Source organism: Pseudopipra pipra, chromosome 6 (genome assembly GCF_036250125.1).
Source record: "Pseudopipra pipra isolate bDixPip1 chromosome 6, bDixPip1.hap1, whole genome shotgun sequence".
Taxonomy (NCBI): Eukaryota; Metazoa; Chordata; class Aves; order Passeriformes; family Pipridae; genus Pseudopipra; species Pseudopipra pipra.
In genome coordinates this window covers 53,036,929-53,062,625 of record NC_087554.1, presented here as the reverse complement: position 1 = coordinate 53,062,625, position 25,697 = coordinate 53,036,929, and the positions used below count along the sequence as shown (strand labels likewise).

General features: G+C 42.1%; 1 protein-coding gene across 9 annotated transcripts in view; it reads right to left on the bottom strand.

Moving 5' to 3' along the window:
• Nucleotides 1-25,697, bottom strand: part of EVL (Enah/Vasp-like) — a 152,674-nt gene that overhangs the window by 126,119 nt on the left and 858 nt on the right. For 4 of the 9 annotated variants that reach the window (XM_064659146.1, XM_064659151.1, XM_064659148.1 and 1 more), the window contains exon 1: nt 974-1,032. The exons of 1 other annotated variant lie outside the window; for it this stretch is intronic. In XM_064659146.1, the coding sequence (XP_064515216.1) occupies nt 974-1,017 (44 nt within the window). In that variant the 5' untranslated portion in view covers nt 1,018-1,032. Of the gene's footprint in view, nt 1-973; nt 1,033-1,179; nt 1,384-1,648; nt 1,879-25,697 lie in introns of those variants that run through there. 4 more of the 9 variants (XM_064659152.1, XM_064659155.1, XM_064659147.1 and 1 more) reach the window with 4 other exon arrangements.

The window sequence follows — 25,697 nt, the reverse complement described above, 5'->3', positions numbered from 1 at the left end:
CCATCACCAAATCACAAAATAATGGAAATTGCCAATATTTTCAATGCTTAACAAAGGGCAAAAAATCATGTTAAAAATATTTCATCTGAGGCTAGAAAGTTTAATTTTAAAATATTTGGTACATAATTCTCACTGAGTATACAAAGAATCCATCCTCTCCACTACTTACATACTTGGTCAAACAATCAATTCTTTTGAACCAAAAAGGAAAGGGTATTTTTAAGATACATTATAAAAATTATATACAGACAAACATCATGAGGTGATGCCTAATGCTGTTGCAACATTGTAATCATTTTATCTGGACAACTTTATAACACAAGTTATAAGAACTGAACACACTAAGCAAAAAAAAATTTTTTTAAAGTGAGACAATCCCTCCCCCACAACTACTGACCAGAATTTTTTCAAGTCCTAAACTGTTTTATTGCACAGAAAAATACTTAAGTCTGTTAGTGAGGGTAGAAATTCTATTTCATGTCTTCAAAAATCTGTTATGGTTTTAACAGACCTCAATACTCACATAAGGATGGAGTTATATTGGGGGTGGGGATGGAGGAGGAGAGGGGGCAGAGGCAATATTGAGCAGAACCAATATCAAATAAAAGGTGCTAATTTTATATTCTAACAATCACAGTTGCTCAGATGTTTGCAAACAACAAACCAACCCCAATAAACTGAACAATATTCTTATTTTAAATGCAATTCATAAGGAATTCTGCAGCTACAAGATTATGAAAAAGACATGTATACTCTGCAGCAGCATAAAATATAATCCTGTGTACAATCCAAGCATCAATTTTCTCTATCACCATCAGTATTTTATCTTGAAGGCATCTGTCAGATTCTCCAGAACCAAAAATAGCAAAGACCCTTTTAAACAGAACAGTTTCTGGTTTATATTTATAGCCACACTGTACTCGCTGCTTCTGGCTGCAAGGCTATGAAATTTGTGCAAGATATAATCAATTACCCAGCTTTGCACTTCATCATGCAGTTAGCTCCCGTTACCTGCATCGTACCCTTCAAGCACTTCTCCCCATGCATAGGGTAGGGATCTTAAAACGCAATAAATATCTGCACATTGAAGGACTAACTGTAGAGCTGACTGACATTACACAGCAAAAACCTTGTGAGAACAAAAACCAAGCACACTGATGTATAAAACAGAGAGCCTACCTGAATTCTTCAAATGCATACATGGCCTAGCAACTACACAAATGCTCTGAAATTTAAAATAATCTTCTTTATGTGCAGGAGGACCATTTAGATTGTCAAACTGCAGCAAAATGCATAATGACGAGACAGTATATTTGAAATATTCTGAGGAGAAAGGGTATGCAGATACTGGCCTGCAGCCTACAGCTCAGCCAGCTGCTGACAAGCAGCAGCTAACAGGAAAAGGCGATAGAGTACCATGTGATCATTCCTGCAAGTCTGATTAATGCAGTATACTCCAAGAATACAGGCTGATATCTTTATTATTCAAGCCAAATAAGTCAAATACGGTACACGACAGGCTTCACAGCTGAATTATCATTCACATGCCACATCAAAATTAGCAAATGCAAGCAGAGGACACTAAAAAAACTAAATATATATTGTAACCGAAGAGATTAATTAGGCCCATTCAAGCTGATTTTCTTACCTTGCAGTGACATTTTAGTCTGTGTTTTTATTCATCTAAATCATCAGTGATGGAACAAAAGACTGCATCCACAAACCTCCCCTTCCATGAATGCCAGAACATTTAAAGTAGTTTATCTGCTAGAAATCATTTCCTCTGTAGTCTATCCCCAACCACTTTAACTCCTTCAGCCCTGAATTCATTGCCATAAACCCTATTTGCAGTGCCATGCAGGCTTTTTAGGGTTTATAGGGTTAACATCAAGAAATCGCAGCAGTACAACTGAATGAAGCGGGGTAAGAGCCAAAGGAGTCATATCTGCAAGATCACAGAAGGGAGATAGGAATGAGGAAAGTTGAACATTTCGTGGCATTGCAGTGTGCAAGCAAGGATGCTTCAGCTGCCTAGCAACAGCACACGCAATCTCCATGGCAACAGCGCAGTGAGCGTGGGGTTAGAGCATCCGCTGCGCACCCCCAGGGGCAACACACGGGACCAACCTCCCCTGGCCCAGCCACACCACCCCTGTGCTGGCCACACCACCCCTGTGACAGCCACACCGCCCCTGTGTCATCCACATCACCACTGTAGTGGCCACACCTCCCCTGTGCCAGCCACACCACCACTGTAGTGGCCACACCACCCCAGTGTCGGCCACCCCGCACCGCCAAAAGCTGCTCCCAGGGTAACTGGGAGCCACGAGGCAGCCCAGGCTCAGGGGTGCAGTCTGCACCTACTCTGCGTAGGGAGGTCCCACCGATGTGGAGCATGGAAGCACATGGACATGCTCCTGGAATAGCCTGGCAATGGGAAGCATATCTGCTGCTCTGAAATAACATGACCCGGCAGCGTTGCAGGCAGTGGTTGAATAAACAGAGCTCACAGTGCTGGGGAACAGACCCCAAAACACCAGGAGCCAGAGCTCATCATCCCCATAGCAAGCCCGTTGGAAATCCTGGATGTGCAAGGCTGGATGACTACCACCATCAGTTTGCTCAGGGATTGCATGGGTGTTGGCTATGAGAGGGACTGGGGAGACTTTGCCAAGGTTCCTGGAAGCCCCAGGCAAACTCGGCAGCGTAAACAGGAGGGACAGGGGAGGTTTTACAGTGTGTTCTGCACACGCTAGATCAACCTCAGCATCACTGCCCCAACAGTGTGCAGCCACCTAAGGACGCCAGCATCAGCCAGGCAGACGGGCAACAGGCTCTGCCACTCAGCCACTGGCTTGAGAGCAGATGAAATGTGAGGACTCCTGGAAATGAGGGAGATTCAAACCTTGGAAAACCAGCCCCATCCACGGGAAGGTGAGATAGTGGGGCAGTGGGAGAACATGCTGCCTGGGCAAGTCACGAGAGAGAGCAAATTCAGTCACCTCTGGGCCTGCTCCCCATCTTGCCTCTTACTTCTACTGTTAGGGCTGGTTTCCAGTACAAAGGAACAGTTTCTCACATGGAGGATTTTGGCTGGAGTCTGAAACACCCAAACCCAACCACAGGTCATGAGGCAGTGGCTGCCCCACTGAGCTACGGGATTTGGAGGCTGGAAAAGCATCCAAAGTACAGACTGCCACATCTCCTAGACACAGCAATAGGGGACAGGCCACGTTAACTGTGGCATCTGATCTCATGGCTCTGAAAAATACAGACAGGAAGAGCTGGAATGAAAGGAAAAGGCACTCATGGCAAAAATCCCAGCACTGGAAATAAAGAAAATCCATGTTTATTTGGGACATGGTGTTTTTAACGTAGTAGTGACCTTGGGTTTCGTTTTATTTCCTTTAAACAAATCTGATAGTGTTAAGTGACAATAAAGGCACACTGTAGGAACACTAAAACACATGCAGTCACACCATCTGACAGAAATTAATTCTTCCACGAGCATCCAGAAAGAGAAGGACTGCAGGGTAGGTGCTTCTGGCTACAGCCCAATGAAAAATTCAAATTACCAGAGAGGACAACAATACAACCATCGGGAAAAGCCACCTTCCATATTTAGGCTGAACTTCACTACAAGTATGCTCACTACATACAGCACCCAAGCAGCCGGGCACGGGTGAGGTACCCCTTGCAAGCAAGTGTTCTGCTACTGACTTAGTAGGAAACAGTCTTTTTACTTTCAAAGTCAGAGCTAGTCAAGATCCCTTATGGGCGAAGGCTGGAATTCTGAACTTCTGTTTTCTTGTTCACCTCAATCTCCCTCTAACTTGAATCAAGTGGAAGAGGGCTGGTTTTCACTTGAAAAGTGTTTATTTTTCATGCTATAGAAAATAATACCCTTCTACAGAATTAACAGCAAATATAAGTACTGTGTCTCCTAAGTATTCTTTTCAAAACAAAGCTTACAAAATCACTACCTGAATCTTCCAATTTCTGCAATTTCTCAACAGCCACTATGCAGATAAATAGTCAGCTGTTCAAGTCAAGGCTTCTGTCATCAACAAGTTCACTGTGAAGGATTAGAAAGGCAAATATCCTCCAGAAAGCTTTCATATTCAGTAGAGGTCAACTGCTGAAAGGTTTCAGTAGGAAAACATCTTTTAACTTAATTTTTTTTTTTCTTAGCTGGCACTTTCACAACAGCTGATAGTATTACAGACAGGAACAGCAGGGCTTCTATCTTGTGAGACAACCAATAGCCCCGTTTCTGGTTAAGTACTAGGCTTCCCATATTCCATAGTAAGATCTGAGTCCTACTGTAGACATGAATGAGGCTCAGCATGCAATTACCTAACAGAACTCACAGGGGCTTCAGAAAATCACATGAACACATGCAATGGCCAAATATATAAATAAATAAATAAATGCAGGGCTATAATGCCTCCTTATAATGTTTTAGCAAAGACTGTAACTACTTGTGCCCTGAGCCAGACTGCAGGTCTTGAGAAGCAGACAGAAATTACGTCAGAAATCACAACCAGCAACAAAATTTTTTACAAGAAGGAATTGTTTATTCCCTGCCTGACTGTATAATCAGTCAGACCTTTGATGAAAAATGTCCCACAGTTTACCAAAAAATCAAATTATGACACAGAAAAGAAAAATTACACTAAACATTGGGTGGGACAATTAATGTAACGGGAACTGTGGGACCCAGACCCCACCTTCTGATCTGAGGCCAAAAAGACTTGACAATGAGGGTCCCTCCCACTGAAGTCGATCAGTAGCTTTTGGAAAACACTTTGTAATTTTAATGCCAGGCTCTAACAAACAAGTGAGACTGTGATAGAAGTGGTTATCCTTGATGAAAGCTTGACGAAGAAACAAAGGTTGCAAAAAAAGCCTGGAAATATGACAAACCAGAACAAGGCAGAGGATAATGGTGAAATTTCTGGCTTTAGCTAGTATTTCACTGGCATCCAAAGGCCTTGTGCTGATACTCTGCTAAGAACCTAGTTTCCTCAAGTATAACATCTTGCATTATTGGTATTCAGTATAGCAGCATATCAGTATTTGTCCTCTTTACCTTAGATTCCACTAAAGCCTTTGGCAGATGCTTGGTGACATTATCCGATCACAAACAGACTGAGATATTTTAATGAGGTAACTACTTATTCCCCTGCTGAAGCAAGGAAAAAGCCACTAACACAGCGGACTTCTGTCATTAAACCTGTATTATCATTACGCTGAAGTGATATTCAGACCATTCTAAAAAAAACCACAACAGCACTGAAAAATTCAGCGTTCACTTCAATTCATGAGGAAGAAAACAGAAAGGAGATGGGAAATGAGCCAACGAGAGCATATCTAATGGGTGCTCATCCGCTGCAGCTCCAACATTTCTGCACAGTGGAGGATGTGGCAATCACAGGCGGCATCCCAGAATATGCTGAAAAATCTCCTAGGACTGTCTCCGAGTTCAAAACTCTTCCTTGGGCTTAAGAAAATAAGATTTAAATTGTTTATTGAAATAGAAGAGGAATGGCTGCCTTAGTTTGTTCAGGTACTGGGGAAATTGTGAAAATAATTACAGTGCCCTAAAGTTTACTGAACCAGGATGTATTCATTATTAGAATATTGACTCAAAGCTTCAGCTGTTAAAGGAAAGGGTGGGTGGGGCAGAAGTGAACATTTTTTTCCTCCTTTCACCAATGGGATTTCTATTACATGTTGCCTTAAAATACACTGTGAATTTTGATTCACAAGAATAGTCTGATACATTTTAGACTGCTCCTTTTACTCCCAGGTCTTCAGGTTGATTTTCTGACATTAACCTTCACCAAAAAAAAAAAAACCAACTACATCATTTACATAGCTTGAAGTTATCACAGCACAATGAATATTTGCACAAAAGAAAATCAATTTTCTCTCTCGCAGATTTGGCCCAAATATGCTTCATGCTTTGCAAATCTCAAGGCTTGGCCTGACCACAGGATGGCTGATGTCTTTCCCACGTTCTTCTCCCACAGCTTTACTCTTATCATTCTGGGAGTGTCACATACCATTCTCATTAACAGATACCCTGTACCAGGTGCAGACGAGCATCTCACAGGGCTGAAATGGGATGTTTTTCCAAATAGAGCTGCATCTGCCTTATTCTAGTGCTTTAGGGAAGATGCACTGGAGTGAACCAGAGAGAATGGGATTCTTACTGATTTTCTATCAGCCCTTGGGGGTAGCACCAAGTCACAACTTGCGATCCAACAGAACTGAGCCAGTCAGGATGAAAACTAAAAGCTCCATACAGATTATTAAGTTATTGATCACTGCAACAATGCCTGAAATATCCAGTCAAGTGCAGGACTGTATGGTGCTGACTGCCACATAAAGCTGAAAATGGAAAATCAGTTTACATAAACAACAGCAACAGACAAGGATATTTCAGATAAATATCAAATTAGTAAAAGAAGAAATACGGTCAAACCACCAAACATCCAAAAATTAAGATGCAGTCTGTATAGGTTGCAAATGTTAGCTGATATCACCAAGATTTTGGTATTCCTGCCTATTTATGAAAAATTTTTAAAACAATAAAAAACTTAGTGACAGAACAAGGGCCAATGGTTTCAAACTGAAAGAGGGTCAATTAAAAATAGATATTGGGAAGAAATTCTTTTGTGAGGGTGATGAGGCGCTGGGACAGGTTACCCAGATGTGGATGTTCCAACCCTGGAAGTGTTCAAGTCCAGGCTGGATGCTTTGAGCAACCTGGTGTAGTGGAAGGTGCCACTGCCAAAAAAAAAATAAAAACCCCTTCCAACGAAAAGGAGAGGGCTATACAAATTGGAAGTGCAATGAAGTAAAGTATTATTTTTCCTAGATAAACAATTATAAACCATGTTTTTTTTTTCAAATCAGCACAGGTAAATTTTAATCATACTGCACACAGAAGTCCCTGTAGTAATAAAGAATTATGATGCCTCAATAGTCACCTCACAGCCACAGTTTCTTATACCTGCTACGTACAAACACAGAAAAGAAGACATAGAAAACTCTAACAGAGAAAATAAAAGGAACTGTAGGTTTTCATTTGGAAACTTTCTTAAAGCTAGCTGAAATCAGTCAATTTGACTTTTTCCAAGTTGCGAGGGATTAAGTGGGGAAAAAAGGAAAGCAAGAGGCTAAAACTGGACTGGCATTATCGCCACTATCAAATGAAATGTCAGTGGAATTGAAAACAGTGTCTGAATAATACACTTCATCCACTAAAACACAGTTTGACAAAAAAAGCATTTGGACGTTTATGTGGGATGTATACATCACATCTCAACAAACACAAACCAGAGTGCTTCAGACATGAATACAAACACAGATATTCAGGTACCACCACACACACACTGACTTCTCGTCATTTTCAAGAAAGCCAGTGACCTAGATCTTATAAGATTGAAACAACTGAAATCTGTTTGAATTGTACAGTGGCATGGCTGCAGTCAAAAGTAGCAGCCAACATGAACCAAACAACTTCCCACACACAGATGAGCACATAAATGCCTACTGAATTTGGGACTCATTATCAAGAATATTGGAAAAGCAGAAGTTATTCTGCATGGAAAATATCAGTGTCAATTAGACATCTTCTCTGGTAAACATTAGGAGAGTATTGCTAGTAACTACTGAGTCTTCTTGTACCTCTGAACCCTCTAGTTAAATGATATGATGTAGACGAGAAAAATGAAGGCTAAGTTTTATATCTCTGCTTCTCTCTGCGAAAAGTAACCTCACTGCAGTTGATAAAACTCTGTGGGTAAAATACATCTGTCGAGCAAGCCCTCTGCAGCACAGGACCACAGCACCAAGGTCTTAGGAGCTATTAGCTTACAGGGATTTTACATAAACATAATGTCAAAGCTCAGATCGGATCATGGCCCAGAATTTCATTTGGAACCCAGAATTACAGAATGGTTTGGGTTGGAAGGGACCTTAAAGATCACCTAGTTCCAACTTCCCTGCCATGGGCAGGGACAGCTCCCACTAGACCAGGTTACTCAAAGCCTCATCCAACCTGGCCTTGAACACTTACAGGAATGGGGCGTCCACAACCTCTCTGGAAAACCTGTTTCAGTGCCTCATCACCCTCACTGTAAAGAATTTCTTCCTAATATCTAATCTAAACCCACCCTCTCTCAATTTGAAGCCATTCCCCCTTGGCTGCAAGCCCTTGTAGAAAGCCCCTCTCCAGCTCTCTTTTAGCCCTTTTAGGTACTGTAAGGTGCTATATGTAGGAATTATGCAGTGTAAGGTGCTGTTGATAGAGAATCTGCCAAAACTTAGCTGCATTGCTCTCACATTAAGATGTACTCTGCCCCTGCTTCCAAAAAAATCCAAAAACCAAACCAAAGCAAATCACCAAAACAAACAAAAAAACCAACCAAACAAACAAAAACTCCAAATAAAACCAAAACTTTCTTTCCCTTGTAACTGATGCAAAAGATGTTAGAATAAGCATATGCAGGAATTACTCATATATACTGTGGAATTCTTTGTTTAGAAAAAACTTATGACAGCAGCACCAGACCTAAGCTGTAGCATTTCAGAATAACATTTTCTCACTCCCATGACAACACACAAAAGTTCTGACTCCTCCAGGTCTCCTTCAGGACTCCTTCAGGACATCCTAGCACTCATCAGCATTTTTACACACTAACCCAAATGACCTTGCTGGCGGGGGAGAGATGCTAGTGTGTGGTGCCACCAGAGCTGGCTCTTCTACCCAGAGATAGGTGACACCATCATCACACTGGCCAGGTTCTGGCCTACTCTGCACTGACAAGTCTTGACTCCAGTACAGCTTTTGACAGTATCTCCCATCACATCACTACAGATACATTCACCACTGTGTAAAAATACATGATGGAGGAGTAAAGAAGACAGTCAGACTCTTTTCAGAAGTGAAAGGTGACAGGAAAAAAGGCAACAGGTACAAATTTTGAAACACGGGGAATTCAATCCAGACAAAAGAAGAAACTTTTCTACCCTAAGCATGGTCAAACACTGGCATAGGTTACCCAGAAAGGTTGTGGCATCACCATCTTGGGAGATATTCAAAACTGAACCAGACAAGGTCATGAGCAGGCAGTTGGACTAGATGATCTCCAGATGTCCTTGCTAACCTCCACAACCTCTGTGTGGTTCTGTGAGCAGGACCTTTCCATCCCTTGGGCATAGGACATCTTGCTCCCAAAGTGTGGCTGGCTGCTACACCAGCTGCTGCACAAGCAACGTCAGGTCATTCCCACAACCTCTTCCCTTTGTGGTATCTCATGTGGAATTTATGTATTCACAACACATGCTCCCTAAGGAAAGCAACACATAGTGGAGGAAGATTGTTCATCATCTTTAACAAGAACCACTGACAAAATTAGACCACAATATTGAGACTTCATGCTGCCTTCTTCCTTTAAGGCTGGAGGAAAGTTATAGGTGGCCAGAAGTATATTCTACAACCCAGGAGACACTTCAGGGATGCCTTTCTCTGAAATCCATGTGGCTTGGCCATTCTGACCTCTGCAATGGTTCAGTGGGTATCCGCCAGCTTCAACAATCCCTTTGCAGTGCATCAGTAAGACCCAACGATTTTGAGCTAGAATATAGCAAGGAGACATGTTTTATGATATTCTATGGCAAATCAAAACCAAAGCAGGCAGTTTACATTGCAAAGTATTGGTTGGAGTATCGTGTTTCTATCCCTCATTTGTTCGTCACACAAAGAAAGACTGAAGATTGAAAAACTGGAGGGTTTTTTGTTTTGTTTAAGAACATGAGAAATATCACAGTTTCTGCTTTTTGCTTCTCCTGCGGGACTCCTTGGAGAAGTTCCACTGGCCTCTTCAGTGAAACTGTATTAGGTCTGACACTTTCCTGCAACCAGAAGAAACCAGGACGACTTGGGAGGGAGAGCAGAGCAGGAGGTCACACGTGCACGGTACTTGCCCAGCTATAATTGTATGGCTTATCATTCCTCAACTGAATGATCCCATTTTCTCACTCTGCCTTTAAAAAAACCACCTACTTAGGCTATAGAATGTGATTAATTACCTATGGTAGAGCTAGTAGCATTTTTACAGCCAAGCAAGGAGCAGTAGTACAAATTGCCCTACACTGTCATGAATCAAGCTTAGTACAACACCAATTGCCTCCCTGCCTGTGCTGAGGGGGACCTTTTCATCACTTAGGCTAGACTAACAGGCAAGTCATGAAGAACACATCCAATCTGTCTCACAACCAGGTCACAACCTTGGAAAAAGCAATGGGATACACTTTTGTCCATTCCAAAATTGCACAAAGAACGTATCCAGGACCAGGAAAGGACAGAAGGGGAAATCAGGACTGGGTTTTGCAATCACAACGATCTGGCTCTAGTTCCATTGGCTCATATTTGTACACCAAACCCCACAGCAAACTGCAGAAAACAGAAGCTTTTTCCTCCCAACAGTGTTCACTGATGAAACGTTGCATATTCCCACTGTAATCCAGTCTAGCATTGCTTGGGGTTCAAACCCAGGTGTCCAAGCACGTGTACAGTGTCTGGCATCCAGCTGGGCTCTGGTGTACCACAGGTCATGGCCATCAGCCACACATCCATCACTTGGATACTCCAGATAATTTGAAATGGAACTGGGCACCAATTCAGTTCAGACAACTGACTTATACATTCAGGTATTAAATATTTATTCATGAGTTAAATCCTACTTCCCTCATCTTTGGAGGCAAAAAGAGGCAAGCATAACTTGTCCTTTACATGAGATACATTTGTCTTTTCAAGTATGAATGATTTCCTGAAGGAAATGGTCAGGTCATCCCAGATAAACATCCCAGTCAAATCCCAGTTTAGCTAATTTCTAATGAATGAATACAGAGCAACCAGTGCATCCCAATGACCTTGAAAGGGAAGACAGAAGTAGCAAGGCTCTGAAATTAATTCACGAGATTCATGAAATGAGAAATGATCACAAAACCTCAGATACTATCCAAAACTTATTGCCCTTGCTCACAAAATTCCTTCCAAGTTTCCACCCACAGACAGGAATCCCTATTCTTCAACATTTTTAACTCACATTTCTATCTCAGAGCACCACAGATCAGCCCGACCTGGCGCGTGCTCCTTCCAGTCTCACACTCCCAGATGCATTCCCCACACTCACTGCAAACAGCTCAAGCTCTCTCTCGTATCTTCCTTTCCCATCCACTGCCACAGACACTACCCCTCTTTGCTACCTCACGCTGCTATTAGGTGCACACATGTCATTAAGTGTGACATTAGTATTGTGGTGACCCTTGGGTTGGTTCTGCTCCAGGCACACTGCCCTCTCCACCTGCCCTTTCTCCAAAGACACACCAGCACCAGCAAATACTACCTTTGTCACTGTAGTGTAGGGCTGGGGACAGAGCTCAGTCTGTACAGCTGCCTACCCACCTCCTCAGGAACAGAAAGGCACAGGGCAGAGCAGAAAAGAGCTGAAATGTATGTCGGGTCGGTACGAGCAAAGGAACTGCAAGAACAAGTCAAGGGAAACCTGACAAGGACAGTGGAAGGGAGGATCCAATATCCTGGGGAGAAGGGTATTTTGTAGCCTTCATAGGAAGTAAAATCTGAAGATAGGTATTAGTCTCACAACCAGACCTCACCCTCTGCCCCTTGACTTCTCAACTGCTCCAAAAACTGTGATTATTTAACAGTATTGTCGATGCTTGAGGGTGTCCTTCCTGGTATCCATGTTATGACAGATCCATATGGTGTTGCTCATCACTGTGCCCCAGGTCTCCAACATCAATGTGGCCTGGAGGTCCTTTTTTCTCCAGACTGCACTAAATTGTGCAGCTTAAGTCTCTGCAGTAATTTTATATTCCACCTGTGTATCATATGGAGAGAGGATTCAGAAACAGCCACAGTGATTTTTAGCTTATAATCACACCTTTCTTCTCTAATACCTTTTTCTTTCAACTACCTCTTCTGAAACCCTTTCAAAATGCTGCTGAGACAATCTTCTCTCTCCCCTCTCTTTCTCCCCAAACAACTCCAAGTCTAACATGCTTCTGCCTCTGACACTTTCCCTTCAGTTTATAATTTATCTTATCATGCAGACTCTTTTATCCCACCACAGTTCCCAAGGCGCTGGGAACATAAAGGAAATGTTCCCAAGGAGTGTAAGGATCAAAAGCATGATGGCAGACCAGATTATTCCTAAACAACCCCACACTTACATAAACAGAAGGCAGCACTCAACAAATGAGTAGTGAGAGGAAAAAAAGGATATAGAGAAGTAATTATGACAAAAACATGTGAATTTGCTCAGGAATACTGAAATACAAGGAATTTTTCATTTTACCTTTGAAAAACTCCTTTTTCTCTACATACTTTGGACAAGAAAGAAGTCCAAAGAGGTCTTTGGCCTCTTTTGACCAACATATCAGGTTTTCCTCCAGCAAATCACAGAATATTCTAAGTTTGGAAGGAACTCACAAGGATATTCCTAGGGAGGGGAAAAAAGACACACAACACTCACAAGTTATCACTGCACGAACCCAGGAGATTCCTCTCTGAAGAACCGTATAAAGGAAACTGTCACAGAGCCAAAATATTCTCTTGTGACAGCCAAGCTTCTTGCAACTTCCCAAATAAGGTCATGACTTTAAAGAGCATGTCTCTTCAAAGCCTCATTGATTTTCATTGCCTCATGAAGAAGCACATTGTTTATGTGTCTGGGTGCACTGATATTAAAACAGGATGAGATGGGCACAGCTCCGTGGTTTCAAAGCCTGGCTTCTAGACAGAATGAACCACTGGAAGCTTCTAGAGGCTGAAAGCACAGCTCTGGCCACTATTTTGGAGTGATTCTTTGTTCAAACTGAACCTACAATGCGTGAAGATGCTAACAGGCACAGCCAGCATTTCCTAGTACTCTGGGGATAGATCTCCAACAAATTTTGAAGCACAGTATTATATTTCATCCTGCCTTCCAAAGTTCAGAAACTTTTGCATCAAAGTTAGGGTTTGTGTTGAAATTTAGGACATGTTTTGGGTAATTTCCCTATTGTTCAAATATTAATTTACTTATATTGAAAGAAAGAAAGAGAAAAAGAAAGAAAGAAAGAAAGAGAAAAAGAAAGAAAGAAAGAAAGAAAGAAAGAAAGAAAAAGAATGAAAGAAAGAAAGAAAAAGAAAGAGAAAAAAGACCCCCAAGCTATAGAATTAGACCATCTTAGCTCTATCTAGTTCATATTTATTATCTGCTCTTCTCCTGAAGGCTCTCTGGTAGTTTCAGCTTGGCAAATTGTTGAAGATGATCAGGTGCTTTAGTTCAAGTTTTACACTTGAAGCACAGCACTAAGAAAACAGAATATTTTTGCACAATCCTTTGAAAACAAAGTCAACCCTTATGAAACACTCTATACAAAGACTTACAGGTCTCAGTCACTCCAGCTTCCCACCTTTGCAATTATGGTGTGTCCATTCCTGCAATAATCATACGGTAAAAAAATAAACTCACAGAACTTCAAAGCCATGGACAGAAAAGGAAGAAAAGCAATCAGAAAGTGGGTCAGTAGAGCTTGTGTATATTGAGAGCACAAGCTACTCAGGTGATGCTGTTCAAAAAGTACAAGCTGTAGTACTACACAGGCACAAGGAGAGGAAAAACCAAAGGAAAACAGTACATGCCAAAGCCAAGCAATACATCACAGTTGTACCTAAAGATCAAGAAAATGAAATTTGGTGGTATGTGACTTTAAACAATTTCAGCAAAGCTCGTGTCTTCTGTCCATGTGCTGTGTAACCCAATAGAGTGGGGTTCCAGTACTGATGGAAGCAGAGTGTCTCCTGCACAACGGGGTTGACCTGGGGTGAAACGAGTCCCCACCCTCTTCACCTTGATCACACATTCACACTTCTGTCTTTACCCTTCAGAGCATCATGCAGAAACAAATCAAGCGAAAAGGTGACTAAACCAACTGATGAATTTTCTTTGCCTGGATAAACAAATTAACAAAACATCGCACAACAAAATGCTCATGAAGTCCCATATGAGGAGAGTGGTGGGAAGGTCCTTCTAGAGCCAAGGGGGAATAAACACACAATTACACCAGTTTAGGCATAACTAATAAACTGTCCTGTAAGGTTTATCTACATGAGAAAACTTTAGAAAAGTAATCTGAATTAACATTTCCGTAATGAATCAAACCACATTAGATCCCTGCAGACACACTCATTATTAATTAAATCAACCCTATTTCATATTTAGTATAATTTACTTTGATGTGAATTAAGCTTAATCAAATTAAGGTCACTTGAATGCTGAATCAGAGAATATATACAATGGTTTAATTTAGTTTACCTAATTTACTTTACATTCATATTTTAGGTGATTTGGATTAATTTTCATTCACATTCTTGTTAAGACAGCTTTAGAATAGAGAGAGACAGCAAAAAAAACAGAGGAGATGCTGGAAAAATCCCCCCCAAATCAACAGTTTTGAGCTTTCAATGAATTCATTCCCCATGAAAGAGGTACTTGAAGCTGTGTATCCCACTGAGGACACACTGGCAGGGATGCTCCATGGGCACTCTCCATGAAGGCTCTCCCCTGTCTCTATCTTTTCTAAAGTTCCTCTGGTGCCCAGAGGCTGCAGAGAAAATCAGACCCTGCAACTCTTCATCCTCCTGCATTTGCAATAGCTGAACAGATGTTGATGGGCCATGAGAAATGCATGTCCTGAAGGAAAATGAGACAATCCTGACGGAAGCTGAGGCATTTGATGTGGTTATTTTTTAAATATCAGGTCACTAAAATATTTGACATGTTTGGTACTACTGGGAAAACACAGCAGTTATCAAAGTTCTTGTTTGTAATAAAACAACAAAATATCATAAAAGCCTGCTTCTTTAGGTAGATGTGCTAAATTCACTTGCCATGTTTATTCACAGTCTTAAGATCTTCTAAGGTTGCTTATCCTGCTCCAACACTTAAAAAGTCACCACCGAGTCTTCTAGCGAACTCCCTTCACATTCCTCTTACGTGACTACGCTTTTTACCATTAAAGAGATTTTTCTGTATACACAGATGTGTAGACAAATGCACTCTGTCGTATTTAGGGCACTAGTCATCTAATATTTTCTGTGATGCAGGTACCATCTGTGAAGCTGAACTGCAGTTCAGGCCTATCATACTGACTGGGTGTTGGGGAATCAGAAATGGAAACTGATATTAGATTATAATCCCACTGCATTCAAATAGAAGCTGAGGGCTCTAGCAAGGTCAGGCTTAACCACAGCCTCTAATACCCAGGCATACCTCTAAAAATGTTTGTTCAGGGAGCCTTTAGCTGTGTTGTTTGTTTTGCTGTGTCCACTCAGGATTATCATCTTTTAAAGGTCACAAAAGGTGTCCAAACCTCTGAAGCAAAAGGATGATGAAGAGACCCTGATGGCAACAACAGATGACAGCTGGTATCACGGTGCAACTAAGGCTGCAGTGACAGACTTTGACCAAAGTGACAATGAGATCAGAGTCTGGAGACCAGTGTCAAAAATAAGAGGTCACAGAAAGCATTCCTGCGTAAGGAAGAAGGACTACAGTTTCAGCAATTTAGCATGGAAATCCTCAGCAAACCACTGGGTTAATCAGACCATGCAGTGATCTAAATCTGAGCTCCTGGAAGCATGAAGTCACCACTGAGAGGAGGATCAGACACAAAGCATCATTTCCACTTGGGTTGCCCTGGTGCACCGTGGCCGCACCACAGCCCTCTCTCCCAGTCCCACTGGTGTGGTGCTGACAGACATTTACACAGCTCCATGGTGAATTGGTTCAGGAGACTGAATCAGCTGGAAACTGGGAGAACTGATTAAACCAGACCTGTACCTACTCAGGACAGTGGTAAAAGCTAAATGCACGATGAGAGGTATTTGCCCCGCACACCTCTGAACATGCTTCATAGCTTGAGAAATGTCCCTGTGTGCATTATTGCTCTTACAAACTTGTTCCCATATTCCCTAGCTTGCTGCCTAGCCCAGTGTCCTCTCTGCTATTTCTGTAACATTCTCATATTTAATACCATGAAATTTTTAAACAGTATGCTGGCTCAGGTTTTTCTGAGATCCTGCAAAGGGTTGCAGTCATGCAGTTCTGGCACTATTTTTGCTTAGCAAGCCAGGACAGAAGAGACAAGCAGGCCCTTGCAGCTCCTCCCTGGGCAACATCCTGAGGACTATAAAATGAGGGGGTGTTCCCTGGGATCAATACAACAAGCTCTGGGGGACCCCTCTCTACACACACACACACACACACACTCAGTCCCAAGTTACACTAAACACTCTGACCATCTTTTCTGTTCACTTTTTACTTCCATTTTTGCTTGTGAACCCCCAAAAAGGAAGGACCCACCTCACCTGCCTCACCAGGACAGCTCCACCAGCTCCAGCCCTCCACACTGTTTCCCAGCAAACCAGCTCCTTGTACCATTCACCTGCCTCCTCTGCTACCCCAAGGACTGGGGTTCTTTTTAACTCACTGTCAGGTCTTCAGTTAATAACTGTTTATTGGGTGCTGGGGAGTACTTTAAATGAGAGATAGTTATGTTCCTATTTGTGTATGCTAAAAGTGAGGACTTCCATACAGAGGACAGGAATAGGGCAGCTTTTGTCTCCCTTCCTAAAAGCTACAAATTTCCCGTGCTGAGTTCTGCCCTCAAATGAAGAAGCAAGCCTTCACTGTTCCATCAGACCCCAATCCCATCAATACTTGTACATATACTTAAATTTATTACGGTCAGTGGTCTTATTACAATGGCCATTAGGTTCACAAACATCAAGGACCCATTAATAAGGTCAAGAATGTGCTCAAGTCTTTTCAAGATTAGGACCTTAATGCCGTAGCATCAGCTGGCTTTCTTCATGCCTCCAGCATTAGACGCGGCCAGCTGAAATCCCCAAGGCTGCCTCCAGGCTGCCATGCAGATAGAGGCGAGTGCCTCTGGACTGCTCCTGGGGGTGTGATGAACTAGACATCCGTGGGCATCACCCCTCACCATGGCAGTCCTGGTGGCAGCTGTGTGTGATTCCACATGCTCTGAACTAGTGTTTGACAGTTCAGCTCCAATTAAAACAAATAAATACAAAGCCAAGCGGTAGCAGGTCAGGCTCCAGGAGGATCCATCACAATGCTGGGTCACCAGTGGAGTCCTAAGACAGTATTTTGAGTTACAGATCACTTTGGTGGCAGCTGACAAAGCAGCACTTCAGGTAGTTCCTCTAATGGACAACACTGCACGTGCCAAAGTGTGATGAAAAGATGTAACTCCTCGTTCCACCTACTCACAGATGGTTCTTACTACCAGACAGGTGAAACCACAAGCAGGGAGAGATATAGGATATTTTATTAAGGATACAAGTGAAATGAATATATAAATCCATGTTTTCCCTCTTCCACTTACCTGGCTAGTCAAAGAAATTAACTGCCTGAGAAGGCTCTTAATTTTGATGATTCAACCCTTACTTCTCAACATAACAGCTGTGGGATCAAAAATTGACTTAGACTCACCTAGGTGATGTATGTAGTTATTTAAAAGAAAGATTAGCATGCTAATGTGTTGAAGCACTCAACACTAATTCATGACAAAGCCATAATATTAAAGTTACCTCATTCTGTCAAAATATGCTCGTCCAGTATTTCTCTCATTTTAAATCACAAATCCTTTTCAAAAAGGAATTCACAGATTATCTCAAATCCCGCTACTGTTTGGCAGGTGGGAACTAGAGTGACAGACAAAACAGAGCCAGCTAAAAAAATAATTACTTTAGTATCAAAAATATTTTAACTGGGCAATAACAGCAAAGGGCTAATAGGAATGGGTTACACACATACAAACTGCATGAAAATATGTGCATATGGGGATGATTTTAACTGCCTCGTTTCTGATTTTTAAATTTTTTGTAGGCATTTTTTGATCTCTCTTTTGATGTCCTCTGGGCCACAAACCATGAATTGAGTAGTGCTGGTCTTTTCAGTGCTGAAGACATATTCCGACTCATCCAGCACACATGTAACAGACATTTCCCATTACAGCTTTTACACTTGAATGTACACTTTTAAGCTCTCCCTTTCACCATGAGCATTCAACAGTCCTGGGTGTGTTCAGCTGTTCCTGTTGCAGGTGAATACACACCCACAGAACATCGCTGCAGCCAACCCCCTGAGCTGTGTACAGCTATGGAAGAAAAAAGGATACAGCATACAATTAAAGGGATTATGGTGGGCACGGCCCTGCTTCTTGCTGATGCCATTTCACTGTGTTTTCTAGATCTCCTCGTTACTGAGGGAGTGGCTTACTGACAGGGGATAAAGGAGGGAAGCACAGGAAGGAAGCAACACACATCCTGACTAAGAAGCAGCAAATTATAGGAATAGGAAAAGAAGAAATTGGAGGAAGGAACGAATGGATGGCAATACACAAGGAACTTTGCTGTAATGCTTAGCATTTATTATAAATACGCTTGTTATCCTCAGAAATGCTATTTGAACAGGAGACTCCAATCTAGCAAAGCAAGGCCTTTAACAGGACCCAACTTAAGCCTTAAATCCTCTGCTAGACTGAGACCCAGCTACTTAGTCATCTTAATTCCCTCTCAGGTAAATATTGTCATTCTCCAGCAGATAAAGCAACGAAGCCAAAAAGGTTAAGAGATTTAGCAGCCACAGACCAGCTGAGGAAGCAGAGCATGCCTGCACTATGGAGCTCACCCCAGCGACAAGGACTGGGCCTTGCTGCAGAAACAGACACAAACTGCTGGAGCATCTACCTGTGCCTGCACCTGTGGCATGCTACAAGTCACAGTACTACACAGCTTGCTTTTATGTTTGTTTTTTTTACTTTTTTCTCATAGAAAAACATGTCTATCCATCCTGGCACCTATGTGAAGCTGAAGAAAGAGAGAAATAAAACTGTGAGATCTCAAGCTGCAGGAATGACACCTACTGCCTGGGAAATGAACTGCTCACCTAAATGAGATCTGCACTCAGTGGGGAAGGGCTTCCACAGAACAAACCAGCACATGACATGACATGGACATGACCTGGCACTGCGTACTCAGAGCCCACAAAGCCAATCGGATCCTGGGCTGCATCAGAGAGGGTTGGCCAGCAGGTCAAGGGAAGTGATTCTGCCCCTCTACTTCACTCTGGTGAGACCCCACCCAGAGTGCTGCATCCAGCTCTGGGGTTCCCAGCACAGGAAAGACATGGACCTCTTGGAGTGGGTCCAGAGAAGGGTCACAAAGATGAACAGGAGGATGGAGCACCTCTCCTGTGAAGAAAGGCTAAGGGAGTTGCCTGGAGAATAAAAGGCTCCAGGGAGACCTTAATGCCCTTTTCAGTACTTAAAGGGGGCTTATAAGAAAGAAGGAGACTTTTACCAGGATCTGTGGTGACAAGGACAAGGGGCAAACTGAAAGAGGGCAGGTTTACATTAGATATGGAACAAATTCTTTATGAGATGGAACAGGTTGCCCAGAGAGTAGGTGCCCCATCCCTGGATGGGGCTTTAAGAAATCTGATCTAGTGGAAGGTGTCCCTGTCCATGGCAGGGAGGTTGGATCAGATGATCTTTAAAAGACCCTTCCAACCCAAACCATTCTGTGATTCTGCATAACAGGACCAGCCCCAGTGCTGACTATGAGGGTGATCACATGAAAGCCTGCAGGAAATTCAGTCAGGGAAAGAGGTTTATTGATTTGAAGAAAGGTGTTTAATTCCTGGTAAACAGTATACATAACCCAGGGGGAAAAAACACCTCCACCATGAACTCAGGTAAAAAATACCTTTTTTGGACAGGGAATGTGGCTAGTAGTTAGAAAATGCTCATCCACACTACCAGCTAGGCTACACAGTTTGTAGCTCAAAGCACTTGAGAGCCTGAGTTGGAGGGTCTGCAGTGCATAAGAGGAAGAGCAGGAGCACTATCTCAGTAAAAGACAAATTTGAATTTGTAGCAATAGCATTCCCTGAAGAAACTGTTTCATGAGCATTTCTAGTGGTGTTAGGGAGGACTGCCTAAACCTTTCAGCCTCCTGCTTGCTCCTACCATATATATACACCCTTTGCACATGGAAAGCGTGAATTTTCTTTTCTTCTGTCTTTTTATGTAAAGACTTCATGATCCAGTTCACCCTACCAAACCACAAGTGTCTCAGTTGGCACAGCTGAGAGGAACAGGAATGGGAACTTAAAAGAAATATATAAACTAGCACTGATCTTGAAACAAATGTAAGGCTTGAATGCCTACATCAAGAAGGAAAATCAAAAGTTTCTGGCCCCCACATGTCTCTGTGACTTCAGGACTGTTAAGTATCCAGGGAAATGTAATGCTTCAGTGGTTGTTGAGATGTTACAGAATGGCACTTTAGATAGTCGGAAACGTCAAGGAGGTTTCCAAGATCAAATTTTTGGTAAGGACTTGCCCAGTCTGTCTCCTCTGAGTAATAAAAATAGATACCCTTAATGCTTCTATAACTCTCAAATGATGAATAGTTTTGGAAAGACTGTCAGTACTATTCCAAGCGTTTGCTCAACACAAAAATGCAAAGTCTCACAGGAAGGAACATTCTGCAGTGCTAAATACCCCAGCAATGAAAAAAATAAATATATATTTAAACTGTTTTCAGTTTCACAAGGTCACAACCCAGACTGAAACGCACTTTGAGTGTTACTGGGTGATGTGCACGCACACACATGAGTCCAGAGCCGTCTCCATGAGAACCTGCTGGTTGAACCATGAGGTTCCTACAGCTCAGGGTAGAAATGTCTCCACCAGCCCAGTTCTGGGAAACAGCCTGCCCTTACAGTGCAAAGCTCCCCCTGGGCTAATTAGCCAGGAACAAGGCAGATCAACCCAAGCAAGGCTTTGTCCTGCCCTGACTTACACCTGGCAGCCTGTCTGGAGGTCTGGTGTCTTCTCCCTGGGCTGCATCAGAGCCATACTGCTACAGGGACAAGGGCTTTACTGGTGTGCCCATCAAATGTGCCTTGGTGGGAGCTCTGAGCTGCAGCAGGGCAGTTCTCAGTCGCTTCCCCTCATTATGGCACATTAGATCAAAAAGCAGATGAAATGGAAGTCTGGGGTAGGTGACTGAGGATGAAATCTGCCTGAGGGCGAACAACAGGGTAAGGTGAAGGAACAGTGGCACAGTTACTCCACCTCTCCTCCCTGCGCCTGAGAAACTGAGCCCAGGCACAAGGCTGAGAAAAAGGAGGGGAAGCACTGTGGATCTCTAGTGTTCTGCAGTGGCTATGAAGAAAACTGAAAATATGTGGGAGCAATACCAATGTAGATTGGAACAGCTTTTACTGTTTATCTACTGCAATGAAGGACAGTACAAAAACCTCAGTGAGTATTTGTTTAAATTCAAATAGAGAGAAGATGAGATGATACTAAGATTCCGATTCAGCAAAGAACCCTGATGTATAATGACCTTCTCAGATAAAGAAAATCTGTAGTTCATTTAACTTATTTTGTTTCAATTCCGTAATTATTAGGACCAAAAACTGGGTAGAATTCAATTCATTATGGCAGCAGTTTTAGAAATATTTTCCAAAGAGGTTCCATACTGCTCCTTACACAGTGTTCAGAACTGAGCAAAACTATGACAGAGCAAGAAAGAAGAAAGAAATCACAAAACTGCTAACTTGCAGGATATAGGAAATTTTTTGAGACTGAACAGTGTTTGCACTTTGGAAAGATTTTGATGATTTCTTACAAGAAATACAAATATTTAAAGTAAAATACTTCAAAAGAGAGAAGTACTGTACTTCCCAAAGGAAGTACCCAGCCAAGTACAAAGACAGACTAAGCAGACACCTTTAATCGTGACACACTTCTAATGGAGCTGTTCTGCATTAGAGTGTCTGTTGTTTAACACAATCTGAGTGATGCAGGAAAGGACAGAAGTGATAGAGCACACAAAACCACACGATTGAGTTAAACAGACCTGCACACATCTGAAAGATTACCTTCAGCCTCAGTTATACCACTAAAAAAATACAAGAGAAAACACCTCAAAAAATGAGGGAATGCACAAAAAGATGTCCAGGGTCTATGCTTTATTTTAGAGAGGGGGAAATATGTTTATTTTTAAGTATACAGAATAACAGTTAGTATGAAAGAGGCACAACTGACCTGCCTGTTCCACGACCTGACAGTAAGGGTTTGCTGATGGAAACCCAGCATCGCCTGGTTCTCAATGAGCCACTGCTGCTGCCTTTACATGGACACTGCCTTCAGCAACCTTCAGCAGAGGTCCAAAATCTGCTGACAAGGGGTTTATCTGCAGCTAGAGCTAAACTAGCCCTCTAAAGATCAAGGCTGAGCTAACAAAAGTCATTTTCTGTCAGCAGCAGAGTATCCACACTTGGGATTTTGCTGACAAAACCATGACAGCCAAAGGGCTGGGTGTTTTCCTATCGAGTGACGTTGGCAGAACTGTGTAGCACAGATTCAGTTTGAAAGGCTGAAAAACTAAATTTGTTCTGCAGTAGGTGGTTTGATAACTCCCAGCTGACCCCAGGAATCCACAAGCATGCACACCACAATGCCAAGGCAGGAGTCAGAACACGGCAGGACAGAGTTTTCAAATGAAACAAAAATTAGGTAAGTTACAAGCATATTGCTCCAGCTCAAAGTCACTAAGTGACAAGGTTAAATGATATTATATAGACAACTTGATTTTATTAACCATCCCAGGGGATGCTCCTGCTTTTCTACCACCAACAGTACACTGGGCTACATGGGCCATTAGTCGAGTTGGGTTGGTAACCCCAACTTTGATGACAGTATAAACAAAACTGACATGTACTCTCTAGTTTTTTAGAGATGCAAACAGAAAGAAACAGTCAAGAAAAAGAAGAGTTAGAAAATAACACTGCATACATACAGCTCCAGTTACCCTCCACTCAAACTCAAAGCATTGGCAAGACTCTTGAGTTATCTCATGAACTGCTTAATAAATGGAAAATGTGCAGGATACTGAAATGCTCGATACATTGACTAAAAATGTAAGGACTTTGCTTATGTCTGAAAACAAAAGGGTTAAGAAGCATATACACCTTCTCGTTACTAAAATAGGTTTGTACTATGAATACTCAGTCCTCTTTTTCTCAGTGTGTCTCCATGCCTTTAAATTAGAGCTAAACACAACAGCTTTTTCAGTTTTCCAGTTGGTAGCTATACAGAAATGTCAGAACAAAAAGGCTGACTTTAGCCAAACGTTAAGGTGCTCAGTGACACCACTTTCCCCCATAACTTCTATACTGAACTCATTACTTTAGCCTGGCTTAAAGCACATGTTACCACAAAAGAGTAAGGAGGTATAGTTTTAAACTGAATAATCCTGTTTAGAGGCTGGTTCCATCTCTGGATATTGACTGTATGTTCTGTTTAGAAAAAATGAAGTGCTTGAAGTGGGAGGCTTCCCCCCATCACTGCCTTGGGACTGCAGCACAGAGAGCCACTGTCCACTCACCACAGCCATGGAAAAGAGAGAGATGGATTTTTTCAAGGATACACCCAAAATGCTATATCTGTTTTTTTATTTTTAAGAACAGAGATCACTGAAACAGAAATGCCTTATAAACTACAGGTATGACTAAGAAATGAGAGGTTACACTTCTGTTGACAGAATGTAAAAATTTTACTTTCGTCTACAGTAATATTCATAGACATTTTCCCAAATACAAGCTAATTCTGTTACTTCCAATAATAAATTAATATCTGCTGCCAAATAACCTCTACATTTTTTGTACTAAAGCAGTATTTTTATGTACTAAAAAGTAACAATACCTCTGCATTTTGACATTTTCCACCCAGGGATCCTAATCCACTTTTGAGACAGAACATCTATTGTAATCTGGTTTATTACTAAGATGTATGGTACAGCCACTATGCACACACTTCATACCTTTGAAGTGAAGACATAAAGAATTATCAAAAAATGGAAACCATCACATAAATGCAATAATGCAAAGAACAGCGCTGTAATCTATTCACCACGAAAAGCGATATAAATAAAACACACATGGCTAAGCAAATGTTTCAAGGAGGTTTTTATTAAATGATTGTATAGCCCACCAGGATCTTTTGGAATTATACAGCCTATATTTATTAAACAAGAATTGTTACTGGAAAAGGTTTTAGGTGATTTACAGCCATATATTTACTGACAAGTACAACCCATTCAGAAATGTCTGTATATGCAAGGGAAAAAAAATCAATAATGGAAGCCTTTAAAAACAGGAATCCATTTAAAAAAACCCAAAATAATCATGTACATAAAAGTATAGAGGTGGTATTAATAAGAAAAGACTACTTTAGGTGTGATACACCTGCAGATGCCAAGTGTCACATGGGGAAAGCAGGAAAGGGCTGCTGCACAAGGACACGCCCAGCAGCACACACAGACCAGCTCTGGGTTCTGGCTACCCCACTAGACCAGAGGCAGCCTGGTGTTAGGTGTCCAACCTAGAGAAGCACCTCCTCCATCATTGTCAGAAGTGAGGATATGGGGAAGTCCTGAAGCCTCTCCTGGAGTTAAGCTGCTTTTTCTTTCCAAAATGCCCTGTGGCTCACCTCCTCTGAAAGCATCCTAGGTCTCACGGTGGGGATTACTTTGGGTACATTATGATACCCTAAATTCCCCGACTATCTTATTTGGTCTCTATTGCTACCATCATCATCATCATCATTATCTTCCAACAAAAAGCACAACCACCAGCTAGGGAAGTTCACATGGAGCAGGATACCTTCAACGGGAGAAACTCAAAATTGCTGCAGCCTTCAAACCTGCCCATGGTGCCTCCTCAGGGTGAAAGATGTGCTAATCAGTCAGCTTTCCTTCCTCATGGGAAAGAGCTCTCTCAATCCTTCATGGGGGAAGAGCTCTCCCAGCTGGGCTACTAACTGAACAGGAGGGAGCAAGGGAAAACTTCACTGCCATCTGTTGTGTTTGATGACTTATCCCTGGGGGTCTCTGAACAGCACTGCAATCAGACCAGGTAAGACTGATACAGACACACCTTTTGTATGGAGATAGGAGGGGTCCATTCCACCAGAGATGACACAGCAGCCTTGTGTGCTTTTAGTGCTCCCCAAGATGCAATTTTAAGCAAATTAAGAAAACTAATGCCAATGTAAATGGCTAAATAAACTGATGCAGCTCCAAGCCTTCGACACATTATAGTGCCAGGAGTAAATGTAACTGAAAATGTAGGCGAAGATTTTTTTGGACTCCCACTGTACTTCCTAGGAGCACTGCCAACCTTGCAATTCAGGAATCAGGCACCACAGAAAGATATATGTCTTCAAACTGTTATTTCCATTTTTAAGGTTTCCCAAAGCAGTTTTACTTTGCTAAAGATAATAATTAAGTGGAAAAAATCACTAGTATTAAAGATGAATCAGGGGCTGGGTTGCTCTGAGATACTGTCAGAGCAAGCCATCTCTCGAATAAATGGGGAAAGCGAGAGGTTTCGAGGATTATGAACCAAAACAAATAACGTTTCCATTCCATCCTTCCACCAGAAAATCTGTGGGTTGGTGGGGATTTCTGCCTTTCCTGTTCACAATCGACAAACCGACCTCGGGAAAAC